Source organism: Gymnogyps californianus, chromosome Z (genome assembly GCF_018139145.2).
Source record: "Gymnogyps californianus isolate 813 chromosome Z, ASM1813914v2, whole genome shotgun sequence".
In the NCBI taxonomy this organism is placed as follows: domain Eukaryota; kingdom Metazoa; phylum Chordata; class Aves; order Accipitriformes; family Cathartidae; genus Gymnogyps; species Gymnogyps californianus.
Window position 1 is genome coordinate 81,049,784 of NC_059500.1, and position 22,228 is coordinate 81,072,011.

General features: G+C 42.0%; 1 protein-coding gene across 1 annotated transcript in view; it reads right to left on the reverse strand.

Moving 5' to 3' along the window:
- Positions 1-833: 833 nt before the first annotated feature.
- The window catches only part of SKOR2 (SKI family transcriptional corepressor 2), a 27,898-nt gene continuing 6,503 nt past the window's right edge, over positions 834-22,228 (reverse strand). Inside the window, 5 exon segments of the mRNA XM_050913497.1 lie at positions 834-893; positions 2,855-2,919; positions 11,756-11,823; positions 17,291-17,389; positions 17,783-17,848. Of these exon segments, the coding sequence (XP_050769454.1) occupies positions 2,857-2,919; positions 11,756-11,823; positions 17,291-17,389; positions 17,783-17,848 (296 nt within the window). The 3' untranslated portion in view covers positions 834-893; positions 2,855-2,856.

The window sequence follows — 22,228 nt, forward strand, 5'->3', positions numbered from 1 at the left end:
TCAACACATTATTTGTGAATTAAAATACTTCTAAAAAGGTATTTTTGGGAATAGATTTCCCGGTTCTTTTCTTTAGTGGAGTAAGATAGCATTAAATTACAGGGAAGCTCAACTATTATCTCATAGTTTTCTTTTTTTTATTATAGACTTTTTATCCACATGAATGATAAAGAAACTACAACAGAGTTAAATACCTTTTTTGATAACAGTGATTATATTCTTAATTACACTCAATATTAAATTGTAAAATATTTCCGGAGGAGTACAATCGTAATTCATACAGCAGGCAAAATACCAGAGGAGGAAAGGGCCAAGGGAGAGGGGTGTGAGAATTTCCAGTCTGCTTTTAAAAAGCACTGTGTATGGCTAACGCTGCTCCATCCATCCATCCATCCATCCATCCGTCCATCCATCCATCCAAATGTGGTTCTGGCCCATCTGGCATGACGCGCGTTTCTTTCCGTAAAACAATCACTATTCAAAAGCAAAAGATGAACTGGCAGATGTCGTCAGTGTTTGTGGCGTTGAAAGGATCGGCAGTTCCTTTCACAGCTTATCTGTACGAGTCATCGAAAGCATTTTCTCTATCAAGTTCAGTAGTCCTTCTAAAAACACAAAGACTTAAACTTTGGTACCACCAAAAAAGATCCAGGACAGGCATTTTTTGAATTTTTTTTTTGTTGTTTTGTTTTTACTAATAAATGGCTGCTACATTCTATTTTACATGGTTGTCCATGATGCTTTGAGGTCACTTGTCCTTGGGTTCAGAGGAACCTGATTTGTTTGTTCTTTAAATTCCCAAGCCCTTCCATTTTCTCAGTCTTTATACAAGTCAGGTTTCTGAGTGGTGGGTTATAACTTACAAGGTAACAGCTGCAAAAGATCCTGTGCTTCTGGGAATTAAAAAAAAAAAAAAAAAAGAGAGAGAGAAAATGTTACCAACACTAAGCCCAAGTTTGAGATTTCTTTACTCACAGAATTACAACATTTATTTACAGTCCTTGAAAAAGGGATACACGTAAGTCACCTGCTCCAGAAGCATCCTCTGAGACTTTGCTAGTTAGTATCTGCAGGGTCACATGGAAATACTCGCATTAAAGATGAAGCGCAAATTGTAACCGACTTAAGTACAACTAAACACAAAACCTGCTGTGGAAAGGAACACAAAAGCCCAACGAGGGCAGCCAAGAAACACAGAGCATTAATTGAGCGGTTGCTCTGCAACGCACAGGGTCTTCACCCCCTTGGTGTATTGTGTGGGTATGTATGTGCACACACGTTTCTTCTTGAGGCAACTCTTTTCTGCTTGGCACATTGAGAATCTGAAATTGCTTCTGAACAACATAGTTGCGATTCTCTGCTTGACTGATTTAGCTTAGCAGTTAAGTAACAACTAATCTTTCAAAAGCACGAGGGCCTACTTAGAGAAATCCCTGTTGTCTGCAGGGATGGTGTGCCACTGGAAACAAAAACAGCATGAGAAATGCATCCATCCTTCATACTCTCGGCAAATAAGCAGGAAATGCTCGTAGCTGCGATGCCAACACTTTCCTTGCAGGGATTGTCAGCTGATGAAAAGCTGATGCTGGGAACAAACGGTGCCGTTCATCTGATGCTGCCATCCTCGGGCAGACTTTTATTGTAGATCAGTGCTTTGGACAAGGCGCTTGGGGCAGGACCCGCTGCTTCTCATCTGAGGAGACGTACTGTTTTATTCAGGATATTAATATCACTGAAATGATTTTAAATCAGTGCTCAGATTAATGTAGACTCAACCGAAAAATGCTGGCAGTCAGTAAGAACGTATGCACAAGAGGGCAAAACAGACCAACTTGATGCTTAGATTAATCTCCTTATCTCAGTAGGCAGAGCTCAAGGCCACAGATACTGGTTATCTGGTTACTCTATACTTACTCCTAATGTTGTTAAGTATCTGCTTCTTCCATGGCTCACGCAAACCTCCATCATCTATACTATCAAACCCTTCTCAGATGCCCCAGACTTTCTCTTGAATACCTCCACTCTGTGCATTAACTGAGGTCTCTACATACAAATAGCTTTTTTTTCCTAATCCACCTACTCCACCTCAGGGATTTTTTCAGTGAATCCACAAGCCAGATTTTGTGGCATAACACAGTAGCAGGGCTACCGGCTTTTTGCCTCTCTGTCTCCAAGACAGAGAAAATCTTGTTTTAGCAGAAAAAAAAGAGAATGTCGTTTAAATGTTAAGGCTTTAGCACGTGAAACTCGAATCTCCCAGGCCACTGATGATGGAGACGGTGTTTCTTCTGACTGAACGCTTCTAAGAAACACTCCTGAAAAATGCAGCGTTGGGTTTAGGAAGATCCTGCGCAGGGGCAGCAGGGTAACTGCCATCTGCAGGAGACTGAACGACAGAAGACGGTGTCGGTGTAGTTCTGTAAAGCTCCCAAAAGATACTGCTCTTTCCTGGAGCTGAAGAAGCTCCATTATGGGCAGAAAAACCCATCCCTACCTGCCCGTGCGTGAACTTTTACTGCATGGTGAATGCCAAGGTTATTTCCCTCCTTCCACTGAAGGGACATGAACTTGACGCCACTTTCCAGTGCCAGAGAGCAGAAGCACATGCTCAGGCGATGAGGCCTGGATTCACCCAACTCTCAACACTACGTGCTACCCCAGTGAAGCCTCATAATTCATGTGACATCTCAGTCATCAGCTTTAGACAGTAGCACAACACCTCCACAGACAGAGCTTTTAGACCAAAATGAGTAACACCAAGCAACAGAATGATCCTCTTAATTCCTGCAATGGCTGCAAAGGAAAACACGACGGCCAGGTCAGGCAGAATAAGTCTCTTCTTTCACAAGCTCACCTTTAGCTTTTGCTGAGGTGTGCACCGAGCTTTTCTTTCCTGATCAAGCTTGCTGCATAGGGAATCTGCAATGACACAGAAACAAAGCCACTGCTTTAAGCCAAGGTTTGGCTAATGAAACATCCAAGCTGGAATCCCTGCAAATGAAAGGTTTTCTTTGCCTCCCTGTATCATCTTAGGAAACAGTGCCTTAAATTACAGGATTGAACTCTTTACAAAACTGCAAGAATGTTGAAGCAGAAATAAAATAAAAACGGCCCAAATTAAAACAACAGATAGATCTTAAAATCCAAGGTAAAAGATGTCTTCCAATGTTTTGCTTACATCCATCGCTGACAAAAAGTAAAGCCACCACCCATTCTGCTCCCTGTGAGACAACAAAAATCAGCTGCCTGTAACAGAGCAGGCAACACGCACTGATCTCTGCACAGCCGAAATACAGCAGGTTGGGAGTATGAGACTTCATATATTTATATCACCGTAATTAGGAAGTTCATAATAGTTATCTCTGACTTGCACCAATCTGAGGGAAGCCACTGAAGTGGAACAAATAATTAAAGAAAAACAGAGAACATAGGCATATTAGGGAACATAGTTATATTTAGAAACAAAGTGGGATGATGTGCTCACTGGCTACTGGGAATACAGTACGGGGCTGCTCTTTTTCAATGCTGGGCCTTCAGAATGCAACAAAACTAAATTGCTCTGGGATTTCTCCATAGATAGGAATCCAAGTGACTACAGATTCACTATTCTTTGATGCTGCCTTTTGGAAGGACTGTTGGAGGAATTCAGGTTGGGATCAGAAAAATCTACGTCCCTATACTCCTAGGTGCTGCTGCACACTGAGGTGACCTGCTTCTGCTGTCAGGCACTCCAGAATATCTTCACAAATAACGTCAAATATGTTACTGCAAGCTGACAAACAGGCTGGGCTGAAGTCAGGAGCAAGGCCTTAAGCTGCACAAACAGCAAAAGGAACAGACAGGCAAATGCAGAGAGTTCAAGCAACCTGCCCCACACATCTAATAACATACTAGAAGCACGTGACTTTGCATCCATATCCACTGACCATATACCTAACATGCATTCTTGTACATCCCTGTTTTGGTTTTAATTACATTATGCCCACAGTGTGTGAGGACATTTGTGTGAATTGTGCTCAGCATGTCTCTGGGCTGGCGTAAAGCGTAGTATCTGCAATGACATCGAGAGATGTATCCAGCCCTGCCTACCTTAATAAAGAAAAGAGCAGGGAAAGCTCAGGATGAGAGGTAAGAAAGGGGCATCTGCAGCTCAGGAACTAACCCCTTCATCTCTCAGGAAAGGAGGTCAATCTGATGGAAAGCAGCAGCACCAGGAAGCAGCAGTGTCTGCAAAGAGGAGTCGTCTGGCTGAATGAAAGCAGAAGCCTTTCATGAGGGCATGCCGCTTCCCCCGCTACACAGCCCTGGGAAAAGGGAAATGTGTGTGCATGAACTGAGAGGATCAAACTACTGATGACCTGGAAAGACCCAGGATCCCGGTGTTTTGTCTGACTACTCTTACAACCCCTACCCTTGACCGAAGCTAAAAGCTATCAGGAAGCTTGCTGCCAGATCCCTCCAAAATCCAGAGCTCTCCCCTCCACCGGGTCCTTGAACAGAGCTGCCTTCCAGGGCACGGTGTTCACAAAGGCTGGAAAACTCCTCTCCAAACTGCAGCAGAGAGAAGTATGCAAAGAAACTGTTCACCTGATCACCTGTTTCCATGGTTTAGATTCAAAAGGGAGCCACAAACAAACTGCCCGAATAAGCACATTTCAGCTGAGACCCATGATGCTTCACCAACTGCTTTCTTCCTCTCTCCCGCTCACAACGGCCGACAGGCAACATCGGTTTGCATGGCCGCCAATTATATAGGACATCTCCCAAGCTGTACTGACCTAGATAATACAACGGGGTACATTTTGTCAGAAATTAACTGTTCTTAATCCACTTCTCTGCTATATTTGGCACATCAGCGTCTCTTCAATGTGTGTTGGTTTATCCATTCTCCTGGTAATAAATGAAACTGGGAGAGGTGGGTGTTCAATTGGGAAATGACTGCTTTCTTCATGAGTTAAATCACCTACAATGTCATCTTCTACTTTTGTCATTGGAAGAGCATTTGGTAACTCTGGTGCTGCAGTGGAATAGTATTTAGGGCTCTTCATGACAATACAGTCCCCTTTTGTGCATCCATGGTGACCGCTGCGATGAAGATAGGATCGGCGCTTAAATGGGCATGAAGATCCAATGTGTGGCTCTTATCAAAGGGTGCACACCCCTGTCAGCAGTCACAGAAGTGCAGATAGTTCGGTTTTAAGTAGCAAGCAATCTGTTTCTTATGACTAAGTCCACATTAATAGGAAATACATCACAATGGGAACCAATCTGTAGGGTGCAGAAGAAAGATCCAGTGTCCATACTGCATGTCTTTTGGTTTTTTTTTCTTCAGGCTAGCTCTAGTCTGGTCCTGGGTACTGATTACCAGGTAAGAGCTAGAGCACACTCCTATGTGCATTCCTGGAACACATCCTCGCATGCTTCGTCCGGAAGGAATCCCGTTTGCAAGCTCTAAGTCTGCTCCACAACATGAACCAAAGCACAGATAAGTGGATGGGATTGGGGATTCATTTCTAAAGTGCATGCCTGATCCCTGCAACACTTGGCCATCAAAGAAGCTTCTGTACACCATCCTCTTCTGAAGACTTCACCTTTGCATCCCATCTCTAAGTGGGGTACACAATGATACATCGCCCTGGCTTCTATTGCTTGAAGAAGGAATTTTCAGTACCCCAAAGCACTATTACCTAATGCGTATCTACAGGTATTTAGTTAAACAATTCTCATTTCCAGAGAGTGCACTTGAGACCTCAGTCAGAACACTGTCCAGCCAAGACAGCCCTTCCAAATGCAAAGGATATTTATGCAGGAAAGGAGACAGATGTGCAGCTGAACTGCCACTGGAAAGCTACAGTCTCTGCACACATGGTGCTTCTGGATAGAACAATGCGTGGGATTAAGCAGAAGAAAAAGCATGCACTGAGCCTTCAAGAGCTGGAAGAGGAATCTAAGTGCCAACAGCATGCCCCAGAGCGTCAGTCTCCACTATTGCCCTGTGAAAGTATTTATAGCTGTGTGGGCCGAGTTCAGAGACTCTTCCCTCCCGGGTGGGTAGTGGCGTGTGCTCAGGGCAGCGTACCGGTCTGCACAGGATGCAAGGCAATAGAGAGTCATGGCTGGAGTATGCAGTCTCTCCCCTACGTATTTTTAAGTACTGGAGCACACTAATACCATAGAAAAAGGATTTTGCACACAGGCAATAGCAGAGGCTGGCTTGTGGCTCTCTGGTACATACGCATCCATTTTTGATCAGAACTTCTGCAGATTCTAAAGGAAAGGAAGCTTTTACTTCTGTTTTTAATAACTATTAATGCTACAAGTCATTCCTTTTCTTTAACATTTGAATTTACTGGAGAAAGAGGCACAGCTCCATCCTATTAACCCAAGGCGTACCCAGATACATTGTGAAGATACAAGTTTTGCTCACCTGTCTTAAAAAAGCAGACAGTGGCAAATAAAATTCTGGTCCAAATAGTACTTGTCAGCTCACTTTTCTGTACACAGTCAGGGATGTGTATGCTTCTTTCGGCATCAAAAGAACATATTCCCAATTTGTACCACTAAATCTGGAGAGGAACTCCACCAAAAATCAAATGAAGATAACAGAACATATAGAAACAGACCTGTAGTATCATCCCAACTGCTAAAGCACAGAAGAAGAAATTAATGAGAAAAAATATAAACATGTCTCTGTTTTGGGGGGGGGCAAGATAATGAAATCTGCCTTGGAGTCTGCAAGACACAGTAAACACAGTTCCAGAAACGCTCTTTTACCCGTTGTTATTATCCGGGTGTCAGTGGACAGGCACTTCAGCACAAGATGCAGCTCAAGAAATCCAAGAGCCATTTGCTGAACCGATGTTTGCCTCTAACATTCTTGTCAAGGTCAATCAATCTAGCTGGACCACTTCAAGCAGAGGACCAAAACAGAAATCCCAATAAAGCACTGCTATTTCCTATTTCCACTTTTCGAATATGGAGTGACAGGCATGCAGTGACCAAGGTCTCTGCACGCAAAAATATGGCTATTCCTTGTTTGTATAATGAATACGTTAGTTGTACAAAGCACCTACTTTCCATATACAACCTAAAATAGGAATTAAACCTACTGGTGCTTTTCTTAATTACAGTCGGACCCAGAGGAACATGATCTCATACCTCTGAAGATCTACCAACATTACCACATGGTAGATTTTTTTCTTCTTTTAAACACTCCTTGCGAATCTTTGAAGATCAGGGTGAAAGATGATGCAGAGATAGATATCAATTTTGCAGGTAGATAGTTCCTGATTTATTTTATTGTCTGCCTCTGAAGAACGGAGTTGATTCAAAGAAGCACTGAGAGTAGAAGGCCATCAAACATCAGAGGAGTTTCAGCCGGATACAGTTCTGAGCTCTGAACGTTATCAGACCAAAGTTAGGCTAGTGAGGAGGAAGTCAGTTCATGGGATTATAAATAAATTAAAAAAAAAAAACCCAAACAAAACCAAACCAACACTTTCCACTTGAGCTGGAAAGACAAGGGACTGCCTGAGTAATTCACATTTCTAACGTGCCTCAAAGACCTGCTGCCTTTTACCCCTATGTAAAATTAGTGGGATTGATCACTACCTGATCTTAGTTATCTGAACCACCATGGCAGGGTGATGAACACCACCTTAGCTTTTCCTGATGGATAGGTTACAACTGTGGTCAGCGCTTCCTGGGAACCTACAAACTACTTGTAAGGGACCCCTGGAAGGCAATTAAGAAAAGCTAGCCTGTTTGCAGGAGCTTAAATTTGCTGCTTGGTGCTCTACTTCCGTGTGGCAATGTTTTAGAGGGGTTCACAAAAACATAAAAGGATAAATATCGTCATGCTGGGAATGCTGCTTCTGATCTTTTTCTCCCACCAGGCAGCTAGGAAGAAAGTTTATGCTTTTTAAATTTGATCCACTAACACCATTGCTCAGAAGACAATATCAGACAGATACAGAGTCTCAAGCAGGAACTGACTCACTACTTTGTTAGGCTGGCTGGGCTGTCCTGACAGATGAATTCTAGTCACGCTGGACAGAAACCGACAACTAGGAAGGCAGGTGAGCTCTTCTGAGGCTGTACCACATGAGGCATGTTCGAATTTACCCCAACCTGATGGGCAGCGATTTCTTCTCAGTGGCCCTTTCTGTACAGCTTAATAACAGAAGCCAGACGACCCACGCCTGAAGTAAAATACGACCTCCAAGTACATGCACTGTACTTAGCCAATTTGGGAGACGGCGCTTTGAAGGAGGAAGCAGCGAAAAACGCATTCGGTGATTTAAGATCCATTTTCTTGTTAAATATGACGATCGGTTGCTTCTGGGCACTTGGCCGAGAGCTTGGCACAAACAGGTTGCGATCCTTCCTGGTAGCTGCTCCAAACACTCCAACCAACTCCCTTCTCAACAGAAATTGCTGATGGCTGCACAATGTCCCACTGCTCCAGCTGCCTACCAAGCCAAGTTATGTCCAAAAAAGCCAACATCCATCGCAGAGGATGTAACAGAACAGGACCCACCCTCCATTTTCCCAATGATCTAAGCCTCGCTCCTGACGTTCAGGAAGCCATAAAATAATTTTTTTTTTAAAAGTCCGGAGCGGACAGAGCATTAAAATAAAATCCCATTGATTAAACACTGCTTTAACTGAGGCTTTTAATGAAGAATATTAAATGCACGTCACTGGCAGCCGCTGCGGGTGCAGTGACCGCCGGGGAGCGGCAGAGGGCACCCGGAGCCCGCGCCAGCACCCCCCGGAGCTGCCACCCCACTCAGCGCGGCTGCCCTCCACGCGTGGCGATTTATCATCGCCTTCTGCACTGCAGTTTCACAATGTCATCCCAGAACCGTGAGAAGAAAGCGTTAGGTTCAGTGTTCGGTACTGGCCGGGCGCGAAGCACTACCTTCAAGCAGTCCTTGCCGTGTAACAGTCAGGTTACAGCGGGCGTTCGCACTAGAAAGTTTTCAAATACGATTATATTTGGTTCATTTTTTCACGCTTAGCTTCAGCTTGTTGTATTCCAGAGATTTCTGACACATCAAACACGCCAAGGCAGTTTATTTTCAAGTCTGACTACTCAGTTACGCAGCTTGAAGAATTCCAGTTGAGGGTGAGTGAAACCATTGTTCTGGCAAAACCTGCCTCTGGTACCCACTGTTACAAGAGATGCCTTCACAATCATGCACAAGTGTTGAGGAAGGACTAATTTAAGTTGTATAATCCTTCAGCAGTGAGAAGAGCCAAAAGAAATTGACTCTGTGCATTTATATTGTTTGTAAAATAAAAAAAAGCAATTAAGCCAAGTTCCGTGGCGAGTTATACCAGTAAATTTTGAGTTTAATACTACAAAGGTACACATCCATGAAGCTGTAAATACTATTAAGATTTAAGCATGCATTAAACACTTCTGCTTTCCTCTTTGCACTTCTATGTTAACAAGAAAATTAGGTGTGGGCAGCTCTGTTAAAGCAATAGTACAGCATCCCAGGTACATACAAAACAAAACAACCTGCTCCTGTTAAAAACAAAACAACAAAACCAAACAAACAAAGAAATCAAAAGTAACCATGCTTTTTGTGTATTCTGCACCAAAAGCTTTAATTCATCCATGCCATAACCCAAGAAGGCCAAAGGAGTTCTATCGTTAGCTCATTCAGCTCATTAATCTTAATTCTAGATATAACCATACAAAATATATTCACATGAATGAATTAAAGTAACTGCAGGGATTACGACACCAAAAGTGCTGACTCCGTTTCAGTTATCAACCAAAACATCACTGAAGATTTCTGCACCCAGCTTGAACAAACACACTGGTTATTTGCAGCAGTCTCTCAATTCTTCACATGCAAACATCCTTTTATCGGTCTCACTGATACACAGCCTGCCTCACCGATATCGGGAGGGATACCCAAATGGGAGCATAAAGGCTTACTGATGATTTGACAACATTTCTACTAATGATAATTAAACTCAGGCAGCCACAGTGAGTGAAAAGGTCCTGAATTGTTGGTACAGTACATTAAATGTTGAAACTAGTCTCTGTAAGTACATTCGGGCACCTCTGTTTAATGATTAAACGACTATTAGTCTTTCTGTAGCATGCATCAGTGAGCGAAAAGGGTGTGAATTACATGATCCTATTTCTTTTCCTGCCCGAGAAAAAGCACTACACTGAACCTCGGCATTTCTCCACTTCCTGTAAATCAGAAAAACCACCACAGCTGGCTCACTGGAGGCCTGGGATACCCAGTTTCAGAAACAACTTCACAACTGGGCCACAACATGAATGGCAGAGATGATCCATTCTCTCCCTGGAAGGGAGAGTTAGTTAGCTCCAAGTTCAGCCGACACAAGAGATAAAGGCTGAAGGGGGCCTACAAACTTTGTGCTTAAATGTGCTTCACAGCAGGAATCAGACAGGTCACTTGCCTCAAGTCCAAAGCAGCAGGGGAAGTACTTTTCAGGATGGCACCCTAATTACCATCTTCTGTGACAATGCAATTCACAGATCAAGCCAAACTCCTTGCCTGGCATCCGGAGACCAAGGGGAACACAGTAACAACTGGACGCATTAAAGGAAAAGAGTAGAGACCAGCAGCAAAAAATCGCCAAAGATGTTCTGGACTTGAATTTCCTCCATAAACAACCTCCTTCAAGCACCCTCCATCTCTCATTGAAATCTCTGAAGTCAGCAGGAATAGGGAGCAGGAATGTTCGGCAGCTCTAAAAATAAGGCCACTCCTAAATGCCTCTAAACATAGGCGCACAAGTTTGACAATCCAGGCCTTCAGCTTTATTTTTATGTCTTAACCCATCAATTAGAAAATGACAGGACCAGAAGGCTGGACAATGCCTTCTCTGCAACAGGGTCTGTGACAAGCACAAGGAACATTTAGATGCTCGAGCACAGGGCTGATTCAGGTAAGTGGGGACATTTGGCAAGCCTGCCTCAAAAGACCCCTGTTGAATAATGTCAGACTAATCACAGAAAAAGCACTAGCAAAACAAGCATTAGCTGATAGCCTCCCATTCGTTATGATGCCCTGCTCTTAAAACCACACTAAGGAGTATCCAAGTAAGAAACAGCTTCACGTACTCCACCCCTCGCTTGTACTGGATTAAGGATGTCAAGTTTTCAAAACAGCACAGTTGTATGCAATGATCTAGAGTTGCACTAACACACACAAGCAAAATCCCTCTTGATTTTAAAATAACAAGCAAGAGACCAAACAGCAACGTGTGCCTGCACTGAACTGTGTTTTGGCAACTCGATCCTTTACTGCTGAGTTAAGCACTTCTTCTAGTGGCTCAAATTTGAAAAAGACACATCCTAAGGTCTATTTGCCAGTGAGAAGCTGGCCTCGCACCGATTCCCTACTGAGGGTTGCAATGCACCCCTTGGCAACTGATACAAGGCAGAAACATTTAACTGCTTAAGGTTTACTGATTCAGTCCTCATGTTTCTCTCTGAAGAAGCATCTCTCGGTGTTGAGTCAACACATTTCGTTTAGTTGAAACATGAAGACCCATCTGGTTACTGTATGAAAGTAAATCTCCAGGTAATTAGACTCTAAACCAGCTGAGAATTGCATGCTTACGTCTTGCTAAGTATAAGGTTATATGAGCTCGGTAATAGCGCATCTGCATGGCTCACTAAGGAAAAGTTTGAGGATTGCATTTAAAAAACATAAAGTGACAGTTCTAACATTTTTAGCAGGGAAGGCAAACTTACAATTTGTAGCTGCTGTACCATTTCTTCTCTGTATGCTAGTTCCCGCTTCATCTGATCTTGAAAATTATCTGTAAGAGGGGGAAAAAAAAAAAAGTAGATGCAGTAATTAAAACAGAGACCACACAGCAGAATTCATATAAATCAAATGAAATCAAACACAACCGCTACTGAGGAATTGTGAAGCACTACAAAGCCCTCCACCCAATTAAAACGCATGCCTAACAAAAACTTCTTCTCTAGTAGGAGACACTGTAGACAACAGAACAACTTCGGAAAAATCAGATTCAGCTACTTCCCCAATTAGCAAATGTAGGCTGCTAAGTTTCTGTCACTAGCATTTATTCTCACAGTGATTTTCTCTGTAGACTCTGCAGTCATTAGTCAAACTTCTACCAACACTGAAGAGAAGAGCAAAAACTGCTCTTCTTTGCTTTGGCATAAATCTGTTGACGTCAATAGGGATGTCCAATATGTGAGAAAGCGTTCAAGGATGCAGGGTTTGATTTGTAGTTTGTAACATAGTGCTGATGGCTTTGAACAAAACTCAGACTAAAGCTCCATAAACAGTGACGTGGAAGTCAGAAGGGAAAAAGTCTTTGAAAGACAGATCCTGCACAGCTGGGTTACAGCACAGGCCAGCCTTCCTGCTCCAGTAGCTCCTCCTTCCCTTATTTTCCTCCTCAGTAACCATTTCAGACAAAACTTCATTTGGTAGAAAATTAACTGCTGGTCTGTGTTCCATAACATTGCTGTTGGAGGGTGGGAAAAAGACAGAAAAATATAAGCAAAACTACTGACAAGAAGCAAAGAGTTTGGAGAGTTGCATGATGGAGACCTGGGTGCACTGATGGACTATTAAATGGAAGAGGAAAGAAAATCCACTGCAATCAACATCATTTTGATCCAGGGAACAAGCCTGTCCTGGACCACGGGAGCAGGAAGGTGAATGCCAACAGAAAACAGCATGGAGCACCTCAACACCCAGAGCTTGGAGAAGCGCACCAAGAGGCCAAGGCACCTAAAATGGTTTATTTACAACTAACAATTACAAGAGTTAAACAGACACGCCGGTTGCTGGGACATTAGCCCAGGGCTCAGGAAACCTGGGTTCAATATCTGCTTTACTGGACTCTGTGCGTCTGCCTCTGAATGCCTTTCATACCAGTAAAGCAGGAATAATAGTATTGCTCCATCTGCCAAGTGCATTGGGAGGATTAATGGATTAAATGACTGTGGGATACTTCGACAGCACAGTAATGGGAGTCACAGAAATACCTAAATTGCAATGGAAAGACTTGAGCCCAGGTGAGAATGAGCGGCTCCTATTAATACTCTGCGTGCTGCCGCAGTGCTGGGAGCTCACCCACTCCCAAACCAGCCACACAGCCTCACCACGACTTCTCAAGCCCAAAAGCAGGAGCAGGAAGGCAGTGAGCAGCCGTGGCACGATACAGCGGAGAGGAACGACATACCTCGCCTGCAGGGAAAGGGGACATGTCCCCATCAAGTGTGGGCATCAAGGGGGCAGAGGTCTGTCCTCCTCTTTCACACAAGAATTTTGCCCTCTCTGAATGACATGCAAAAGTTGTCGTTTAAAAGGCAAGGAGGCACTTTGGGACAACAAGAAAATAGCAATGAAACAAAGAGTGAGAAAATTTGTCAGGCTGAAACCATCAGGAGTCCAGCACAGCCACATTGAAAAGGACACGACAACAGTATCTTAATAAAGTTCTTCAGATTTCAAGTAAATGCCCAAGGAATATTTCAGCCTATTCCCTCTACTCCAACTTGACCAGAAAAAGAAGCCGACAGAAATAAAACAGGTTTGCAATTTCTCTCTTCCTAGCCCCAAAAAAGCCGTGCAGTCTAAAAAGGCGACTGCCTCCTGTCCTGGTCACTAAAGGCTGATAGATCTGTGCTAGCTACTATTAAGGTCCTCCAGTTTCACTCTGAGTAGACTATATGGAGACATTTTCCTTTTCTTCTCAACACTTTCCTCCCGACTGCCTCTTCACAGGCTCATCACCTCTCAGAACAAACAGCTCAGAAATCTTGCTCAGTCCTGCACTGCAGATGTCCAAGCTCACAGTGGAAATGGAGTGTTAATGGTAAGGATAGCGTTTTTTTCCGGCAGCATTTATCTGAGTCTGAATGCTTACAGACAAAGCCATGAGCAATACCCAAGAGAAAAGATATGAATATTTAAATAGTTTTCTTAACACAAAATTAAATACTTTAACTATCCAGACTACATCTCCGCCATTTTATTACCACATTGTTAAATGCAGCCGGACAAAATGCATGCCAGCCGACACCAAAGGTAGAAACCAGTGAAGGGTTCTGGGAGAACACGCTGCCACCATGCACAGGCGCTCATTTCTACCAGGACAACAAATTCTTCCATTTTCGTCAAGCGACCTGATCTTTTTTATTTTCTTCAAGTGATCTCTGTGTTGAGAGACCTTATATGCAAAGAAAAACCTCATCTGCAGCTTTCAAGTACAACAGCAATACAAAAAATAAAGGTGCAAACAGCAGAAGATAAGGTCTGCTGTTTTATAAATTAGCACAGGCTACATTTTAAGCAGGTCTAGCCATAGAGAAGTGAGCAGCATAGTACTGCTGAACGAGCTTTGCAAATAAGATCAGTTCTCATTTAACAGTGATTTCCATGAGGAGAGCATGGAAACCAAACACCACTTACACACAAGACTGCATAGCACTGCTGCGGGTGGTAGTTTGATGCTATTTATGTATAACGCCCCAAATGCAAGACCCCAAAAAAGGTGACTTTGGAGTTAACACCAGGTAACCCGACAGGAGCATTTTCTAGAGAGACACAGTATTACCTTCCACATCTCACACGTTGCCTCCCTGCTGAAACAGGGATGAATTTTCTCCTTTTTAAAAAAAATTGAGAAGACTTAAAAGCCAAAGACTTCTTATTTATCCACAGACAGTGCAAAGCACAGGGAGAACCACCACCCCCCGTGGGAGTGAGAACTACCCTGGCAGTGTGTTCCTGTCCTCAACAGCTTTAGGGATGGGACGGAGATCCAGTCCCCATGGCCACTAAGCCTGATGCGGCAGTGAGCCAAACTGGAATATAAAGCCTGTTACCTGCCTGCTCTTCCCTCCCCGCCTACAGCCTCGGATGTCTCCAAGCTATTATGAATCCATCAATACAATTTTAATTTTACCTCAGCTTTCCTTTAGTTGGATCTCCAAAGACTTCTCTCCCTAGCTCCTCCCTATCCAATACCACCACAAGCAGTTAGTAACTTGAGAAACCTGGCAAAACAAATAGTTTCTAATACCTGACCTAAAGCAGCAGCCCCGTCCGGCAGTGAGAGCCTGGAACAGACCCCACCTCTTTTGCCAGAACACATACTGCTCTAGAGGACAAATCACACTTATCTTGGATTTTAAACTTATTTGCTTTATAAAGACCCTTTTTCTTGTGTTATTATAAGTGGAGGAGGGGGTTTTTTTGGTAAATCTAAATCTGTAAATAGGTTTTACGGTCACTTGTATATATTGTTTATAGCACATTGTCTGTTTTCTATTTTAATCCTGAAGAAAATTGACCACTACTTTGTGGTACACTGAAACCACATATTTTTCAAGCCGGCATACACAGTCGCCACTTCCTTGGTCAGCCGTACGTGTTCTTTTCTTTTATTTGAATAGTATTTCATGTGGTTTAATTGCAGTGTTTATTTACATGCCAATGACAGAGCATTAATTTTACTGTAGAAGAACAAAAGGATAAATGAGTGACCTGAATGGCAAAACTCCAAGATGCCATTTCGCCAATACCACACATCAGTGTTTTGATCTACACAAATTATTTGAAAATTACCTCACTCCCAAACCCAAGTAATGACTGAATTTATACTGAAGGATGAGGTTATCCTCCTTTCATTAATATCTGTATCACCTCAGGCAGCTCTTCTCCGTTATTTATGAAGCTGTCTACATCTTTCGATACTTGGGCTAAAGATGGAGTCATTCCCAGAGTCCTCGCACTTCCTTGCTTCCCTGAACTTACTCTATCTGATGCTACAGAAAGGGGAAAAAATGTATTTTCTTTAAATAATAGGAAAATGCTGTCTGTGTCCCCACCTCTTCCTGCAATTCAGGGAGGTGCAACATTCCTCAGCTTGCAGCAGTGGATTTTGGTTGACTGACTTACTTCAGCGGTACTGGCAATACTGTTTTTTGTCCCTGGAGTTTTTATGAAGGAACTCGGAGGACTAACAAAACAGAGAGTTTCTGAACTCTTCAAGAAACTATGATAAACCAACATGAGGGCATTTTGCATTGAGTGCTGGTCAGACATTTCAGTCATGCAGGAGTTAACAGAAGTTAGCAAATGGCAGAAGAGCCTGACAATCAGTCTGGGAAGGTTTTAACTTATCTATCTTGGCTTGCTGCGAGTCAAGTAACTCCGCAGTGCTCCATCCATGTATAGTCTTACAGGAAAACAAGGACAAAAAGCGAAAGTTTTAAAAAGCAGAGTTTAAAAAAGAACCCACAACATCAACAACAGGAAAATATTGAATGGTGATCCTGTCAGACCTCCTTTAGACTTGATGAAGAAGCAAAAGGTGGGCTCAAACATGCTTTTTCCTTTAGGAGGCATTTCATACTGAACTGGGGGACTTGTCTGGGCAGGCAGCTGCATAGCTGTGACAGCCAGGCATGGGGAAGCCTGCACAACAGTACTGATCTCTGCGTGCTGCTGTGTTACAGACGGGCAGAGAGCAATGGAGACGCCCTGATCACTCCAGCTCTGTAACACTACATTCACTGCACGTTGGACAGCCCTTACTGTGTCTTCTAGCTTGTCCTGATGTACGTGGGATTTCTCCTGGAAGCACACTTTCCCCTGTTGCTGCCACTGTAATTCAAAAGGCCTCAATCAATCGGTCTTTTTCCATATCCCTGTCTATGCAGTTCAACTTTCTGGCAGCTTCACGAAAACCCTACTAAGTGTCCATTTTGTTTTCTTTTATTTAACACATGCCCAGCACATTCCATCACCCCTGGATAGCAGCACCCCGCTCATCAGCCGTAATAAAAGGGTCATCTCAAATAGCCCATCTCAAGAGGAAAAATCCAAACAGGTATTTCTACTCCTTAAACACAAGCCAAATCAATTCTCCAGCGTCAGCCAGAACCACCTAAAGATGACTATGAAGTACCTTGTCTTCAAAAGCCTCCAAGAAGCTGGTTAAGACCACCGACATCACTATACCTCAAGAAGCCCCAGACGTGTTTCTGTCTACTCACTGTATTCAATGCTATCAAAACCAGTAAAATATACACCAAAATAGACATCCAGCTTCAGATTCTCCCTACAAAAGACCTGCCTGGGCAGCCCGAAAAGCCACAGCAGAAGTGCCATCAACCTCGGCAGAACTAAGGCAAAGATCCTGGCAACACAACTGAGAACATACCTCTCCCATTTTAACAATCTGACAATGAACAACCACCCACAAATAACACCAAAACCACAGATATGTGTCTTACTGAAGACTGGGAAAGACGCGTTTCCTTTCAACACCTGGAATTCCTGTTCTAGTCTCCTCCGTAAGTCGATCTGTTCAAACAAAACCTTCTGGAGTTCCTCTAACAAAGAGAAAAGAAAAGTGGTTTTGCTAATCTGTATAAATAATTCTTGAAAGAACAGTTGCAGAGCAATTCATTACTATAAGACAAAATATTTTAGCAGTTATAAAAAAAAAAAAAAAGTGTTGCATAGACCTACAATAGATTTTGTGCAGAAAGCCATGAATATAAATCAATGTAATATATTATTTTAAAGTATTATATTACAGTGTCATGTATTGATTGATATATATGCATTAATCTCAATTATATCCACCCAAAGGTCCATATATTATTCATATGTTACTTGACAAGCTTAAAATATGGTGCAGAACAAAAGTGCCCCCTATTATCCTCATATTCTATTAAAACAAAGAGCAGTTTTATAATGTAAGAGGCCCTTATTTATTTTACCTTTCCCCATGTTTTCTACATCCTTCTTCAGTGAATGAGGTGAATTGGTTTCTTGTGTGTGTTCACCTTAAAAAAGAGAAAGAAAAAAGTTATTGATTTACTGATACTGCTTTTCATCAGTATTGTTCTTACTATGCAACTGCTTCAGAGAATCTGGAGGGAAAAAAAAGAAGAAAAAAATATACAGAAAGAGTAAGATTGAGGTTTATCTACATATCTCTGCGTGCATAGCACAAATGTTTGCAAGACTTGTATTTGCTTCTAGTTTAGTGAAGTATCTATCTACACCATGGCCTCCTGCAGATAAAACCCAATGTCTCCTCGATACCTAGGAGAGGTCCTCTTGCACGTCGTCTGCCGAACTGATCCCTGCTTTCCCTCTAACCCCTCTTGAAGATCCTCTTATCGGAGAATGACTAAGAGCAAGCTGAGAAAGGGGTAGAGCCTTCTCTACAGTCTCATCTCCTCTCCTCACAACAGGAAGCCCACGCTATCTAGCTGGGCAGGACCCTGTTCCCAAATCCACAGGCAAAATCCTTTTTGCACCAGCCTTTTTGCCTTCATCAGCTCTTTAACTTTATCATCGTCTAGAGCTCTACGGCATGGGCTTGTTGTAACTGGATATAATTTATATCCAGCTGAGATAAAATTGACATTAGTGATATTTGCATCTAAAGGACACACCTCTGAGGTCAACCAATTCAGAGACTTCTGTCTTAGGTTGCTCACGTAACTTTTAATCATATAGTAGTAAAGAATTTTCTAGATAACAGAATTTGACTATTTCCAGATATATGCATGCTACTCCTTTCAGCCTTTTTTCCTTTACAAATAAAATAAAATAAATCTTCACAAGGTGTTAAGTTCACCTGGATGACAGTTTGACTTAACTATGAACCTTCTGACAGAAGGCGTTATTTTCATTATCCTCTGGAACTGTGAAATTTTCCTCTAATTTCTATGAATAAGGTTTTGAAACAAAAAGCTATGAAAAAATGTTTTTAAAAGAAAAAATATCACTTTAGCAGAAATTAGTGGGACATCTTCTGTTATTTACAGCTGAAGTAGAAACAGACTCTCAATAATTAAGAAAATATTTGGTAAATAACCAATTATTGAACTAATTGGACTAATTCTTGTTTTAGTCCAGCCAGTAAATACACATCATTAACTCTACTGATGAGTAATCACAAGACAGACATACATGTAAAGCTACTCATGTGTTTATGTATTTGGAAGAAAGAATCATGGAGGAAATACCTTGGGTTTTTTTGAAAACAGAAAGCCATAGCACTGAATAGGTCACCACACAACAGATAAGATAGCAGCTACTTAAAAAACTCGTACTGGCACCACGCATTTGATAGTAGGTCACCACAATAAGCTAATTTTAAAGTTGAATTGGAAAGTCTTGTTTTATACGCAGTCAGAAATCTTTTTGCAAAACATTTATTTCTGTTTTTAAAAATCAATGCATTCTTATATCCAGTAAACCTTGAAGTCACAGTATATGAAACATATCCAATAGCTATGCATTTTAGCATCTGCTATCTCTTCATTCCTTAAAAAAAAAAGCAACCACTCATTCAGGCATATACATTTACACAACTGATATCTGGTGCCAGCAAGTCCATTTTAAAAATCTGTTTACATAACACAATGATTAAAAAAAATCTTTTTTGTACGATATTTGATATAAACAAAGTATTTTCTACAGGTAAGTTGTCTCACCACACTGAAAGAAATAGCAAGCTTAAAAATACATCACCTTTTGGGCAGTGGTTCGAGGTGTTTCCATAATGTAAAATGGTCTTTTTTTTTTCTTTTAGTTAACATAATTCTGTTTTAAACAGGATTGCTAACAAAAGAAGTATTTTGTTAGATAAATTAGGGTACACAAAATCAAAAAGAAGGAATTTAAGTTTAGGAAGGGTATTTATTGAATTATAAATACTAGTATATTTTTCCAATCAATTTCTTTCATTGAGGCATTCTTTTCTGAATGTTTTTATGTGCAATTTTGAGGGATAACAGACTCACAGACAGAAGGTAACTGGATTTTTCAAGGGGGAGGAAGAAAAAGGGGAAGAGACTAGATCCTAGCACAAAGCATGGTGGCAACATAGCTCTTTCCCACTTCCTCGGCCGAGCTTTCAGGGCCGTATAGTTTGAGGCTGCCGACTCGCCGGGACTGAAAGAACTGCATCAAAATGAAAATAAGGGCATGTAGCATGAAGAATAACTTCAGCAGCATCTGCAGCCTCCCTACTAAGCTACCAAAAAGGCTTATTAGAAAATCCCCCATCCTTGCCCCCGAAATAAGTAAAGAACAGGATGGGAAAAGTGAAGGTATTTAAAGGCAAAACCCAGCATACACGGTTTGAAAGAATAACTGCATTTTTAAACTGCTTTCTGATGTTCAAAAAAAGCCTCGACATTATTATTGTTAACGGTAATAATAATCAGATGGGTTTCACCTTTCCAGTCCCCCTGAAAATGATAATCAGGAGCCTGCTCTTCTCCATTTTTCCATACTTCCCAGAGGCCTCATCATGCGTTGTGTACTGTTCTACCTTAATTGAAAGGGAGGAGGTATTGAATATTTAACCAGCTTCCTTTCTCTTAAATGTTAATTAAAAGCTAAATAGGTGTTTAAAAACAAACAAACAGAAAGCCCAAAGAATTTTAATCAGTCTAAGAAAAAATCACTTCCCCTTCTAATAGCTCCACCATAACTCTCTTGGGCCTTGTCTACACACAAACTTGTAGCAGCATTTAAAACAGCGGCACTGAAAGCTGTGCAGCCCCCCGGTAAGCACACCTAGGTTTTCTTTAAGAGAGGCCTATTTCAGTTTATTCAGAAAAATTAAACTATACCTCAACCATCTATTGGCTAGGGAGAAAAGGGGATGAAGTGTTCACAGTCAGTTTAAACTGCCTCAGCTAAATCTTTTGGTACCTCTGTTCCTTCCGATTAGCTCAGGTGCACAGACATTGTTATTCTGGAATAAAGGCACATGGGTTGTATTTTACACAAATGGCTTTCTTAACCTGGAACGTGAACATCCACCCACGGAGGAAAGCAGAAATGATGTCTGTGAGTAGACAAACCTCAAATTACTTTATCAGTACTCTGAAAACCAGAGGTCCCAATTTGTACATTGACACAACCTCAGAGTTTGCGATGCCACCGTTTTATTAGCCCTACACCCACTGGAGTAGTTAAGATTTTAATTTTTAACACAAGAAACGAACAGAAACATTTCTAAATTTATTCTCCTCAAAAGAAATGCACATTGCCCTCGCTGTACAAAACCAAACCAGACATAGCCAGGTTACCTCTTCACGCTGTGTCACCTAGAGCAATCTCCTGCAATCTTCCTCGGGAAGCTCTCAAAGCGCTCTTCAAACAGCAGCTAAAAATGTCTGCGCTGGCCCAGACAACTCAGCTACACCAATGGGCAACCCATTTGCCCAGCGCAGAGCTCCGATGGACTGGGAATATAACTCCGCTCTCCTGACTCTCAGCCCTGCGCCTTGTCCTCAACTCGTACTCTCTACAATTTTCACTGCATCCGCAGTGCCAGACCGCATCAACCGAAATCATCCACTCGCCTGTGTCTCAGCATTGCCCCTATTATTCCTGGACAGTACTTAAGACGCACCGCGTCTGCCAACCAGCTCTGCAGCTCGCTCCTACCAGCTGAGCTTTACCATTACGAAGCCCACAGCATCGATGGTCTACCATAACTTAAACATCCACCGGTATTTTTAGCTGGAGAGAGCGCTGTCTGCAGACACAAAGACCGCAGCAGTGAAGATGTCAGTGTCTTCTGGGTATAAATATATATATATATATATCTCCATTTTAAAAATACAGGCAGATGTGAACCGGCAGACTTTCAGAGCTCCAAAGGCTCCATCTGTATTTGAAATTAATTACTCGCTTTAAGACATGCACAGTTCTTGTGTATGTCCTGAAGAAATCCTACCCTTACTGAAAATATTCATGCATCGTGCATATTCATGCTGCTTTTTGAGGGGAATAATCAATAGGATAATCAGGACTTGGGAAAATATGCCTATTTTAGGAAACTCAATAAGCATCTTCTAAGTGCTTTTCTGTACTGGGGCTGATAAACATGTCTTACAAAATCTGGAGCTTCACTTACCCTGAAAGTGGTTTAACTTTAAAACTAACTAGTTCTTTTTTTGCACAGATAAAGCCTCATTTGTAACCTCCATTTAACGTTTAAAACACAAACATCTGATTAAAAAACATCCATGTTGAAGTACTAATGGAAAGAGGAGAAAACAGTTTCAGGATTTCAAACCAAACGTTCAGAAACTGTGACCAACTTCAAAAAATGAAATGTTTTAGAGAAACAACAAATCAGTTGGCTTTTGGGCTGAACTTTATGCATGTACCTGGGAAGTATTTCATAA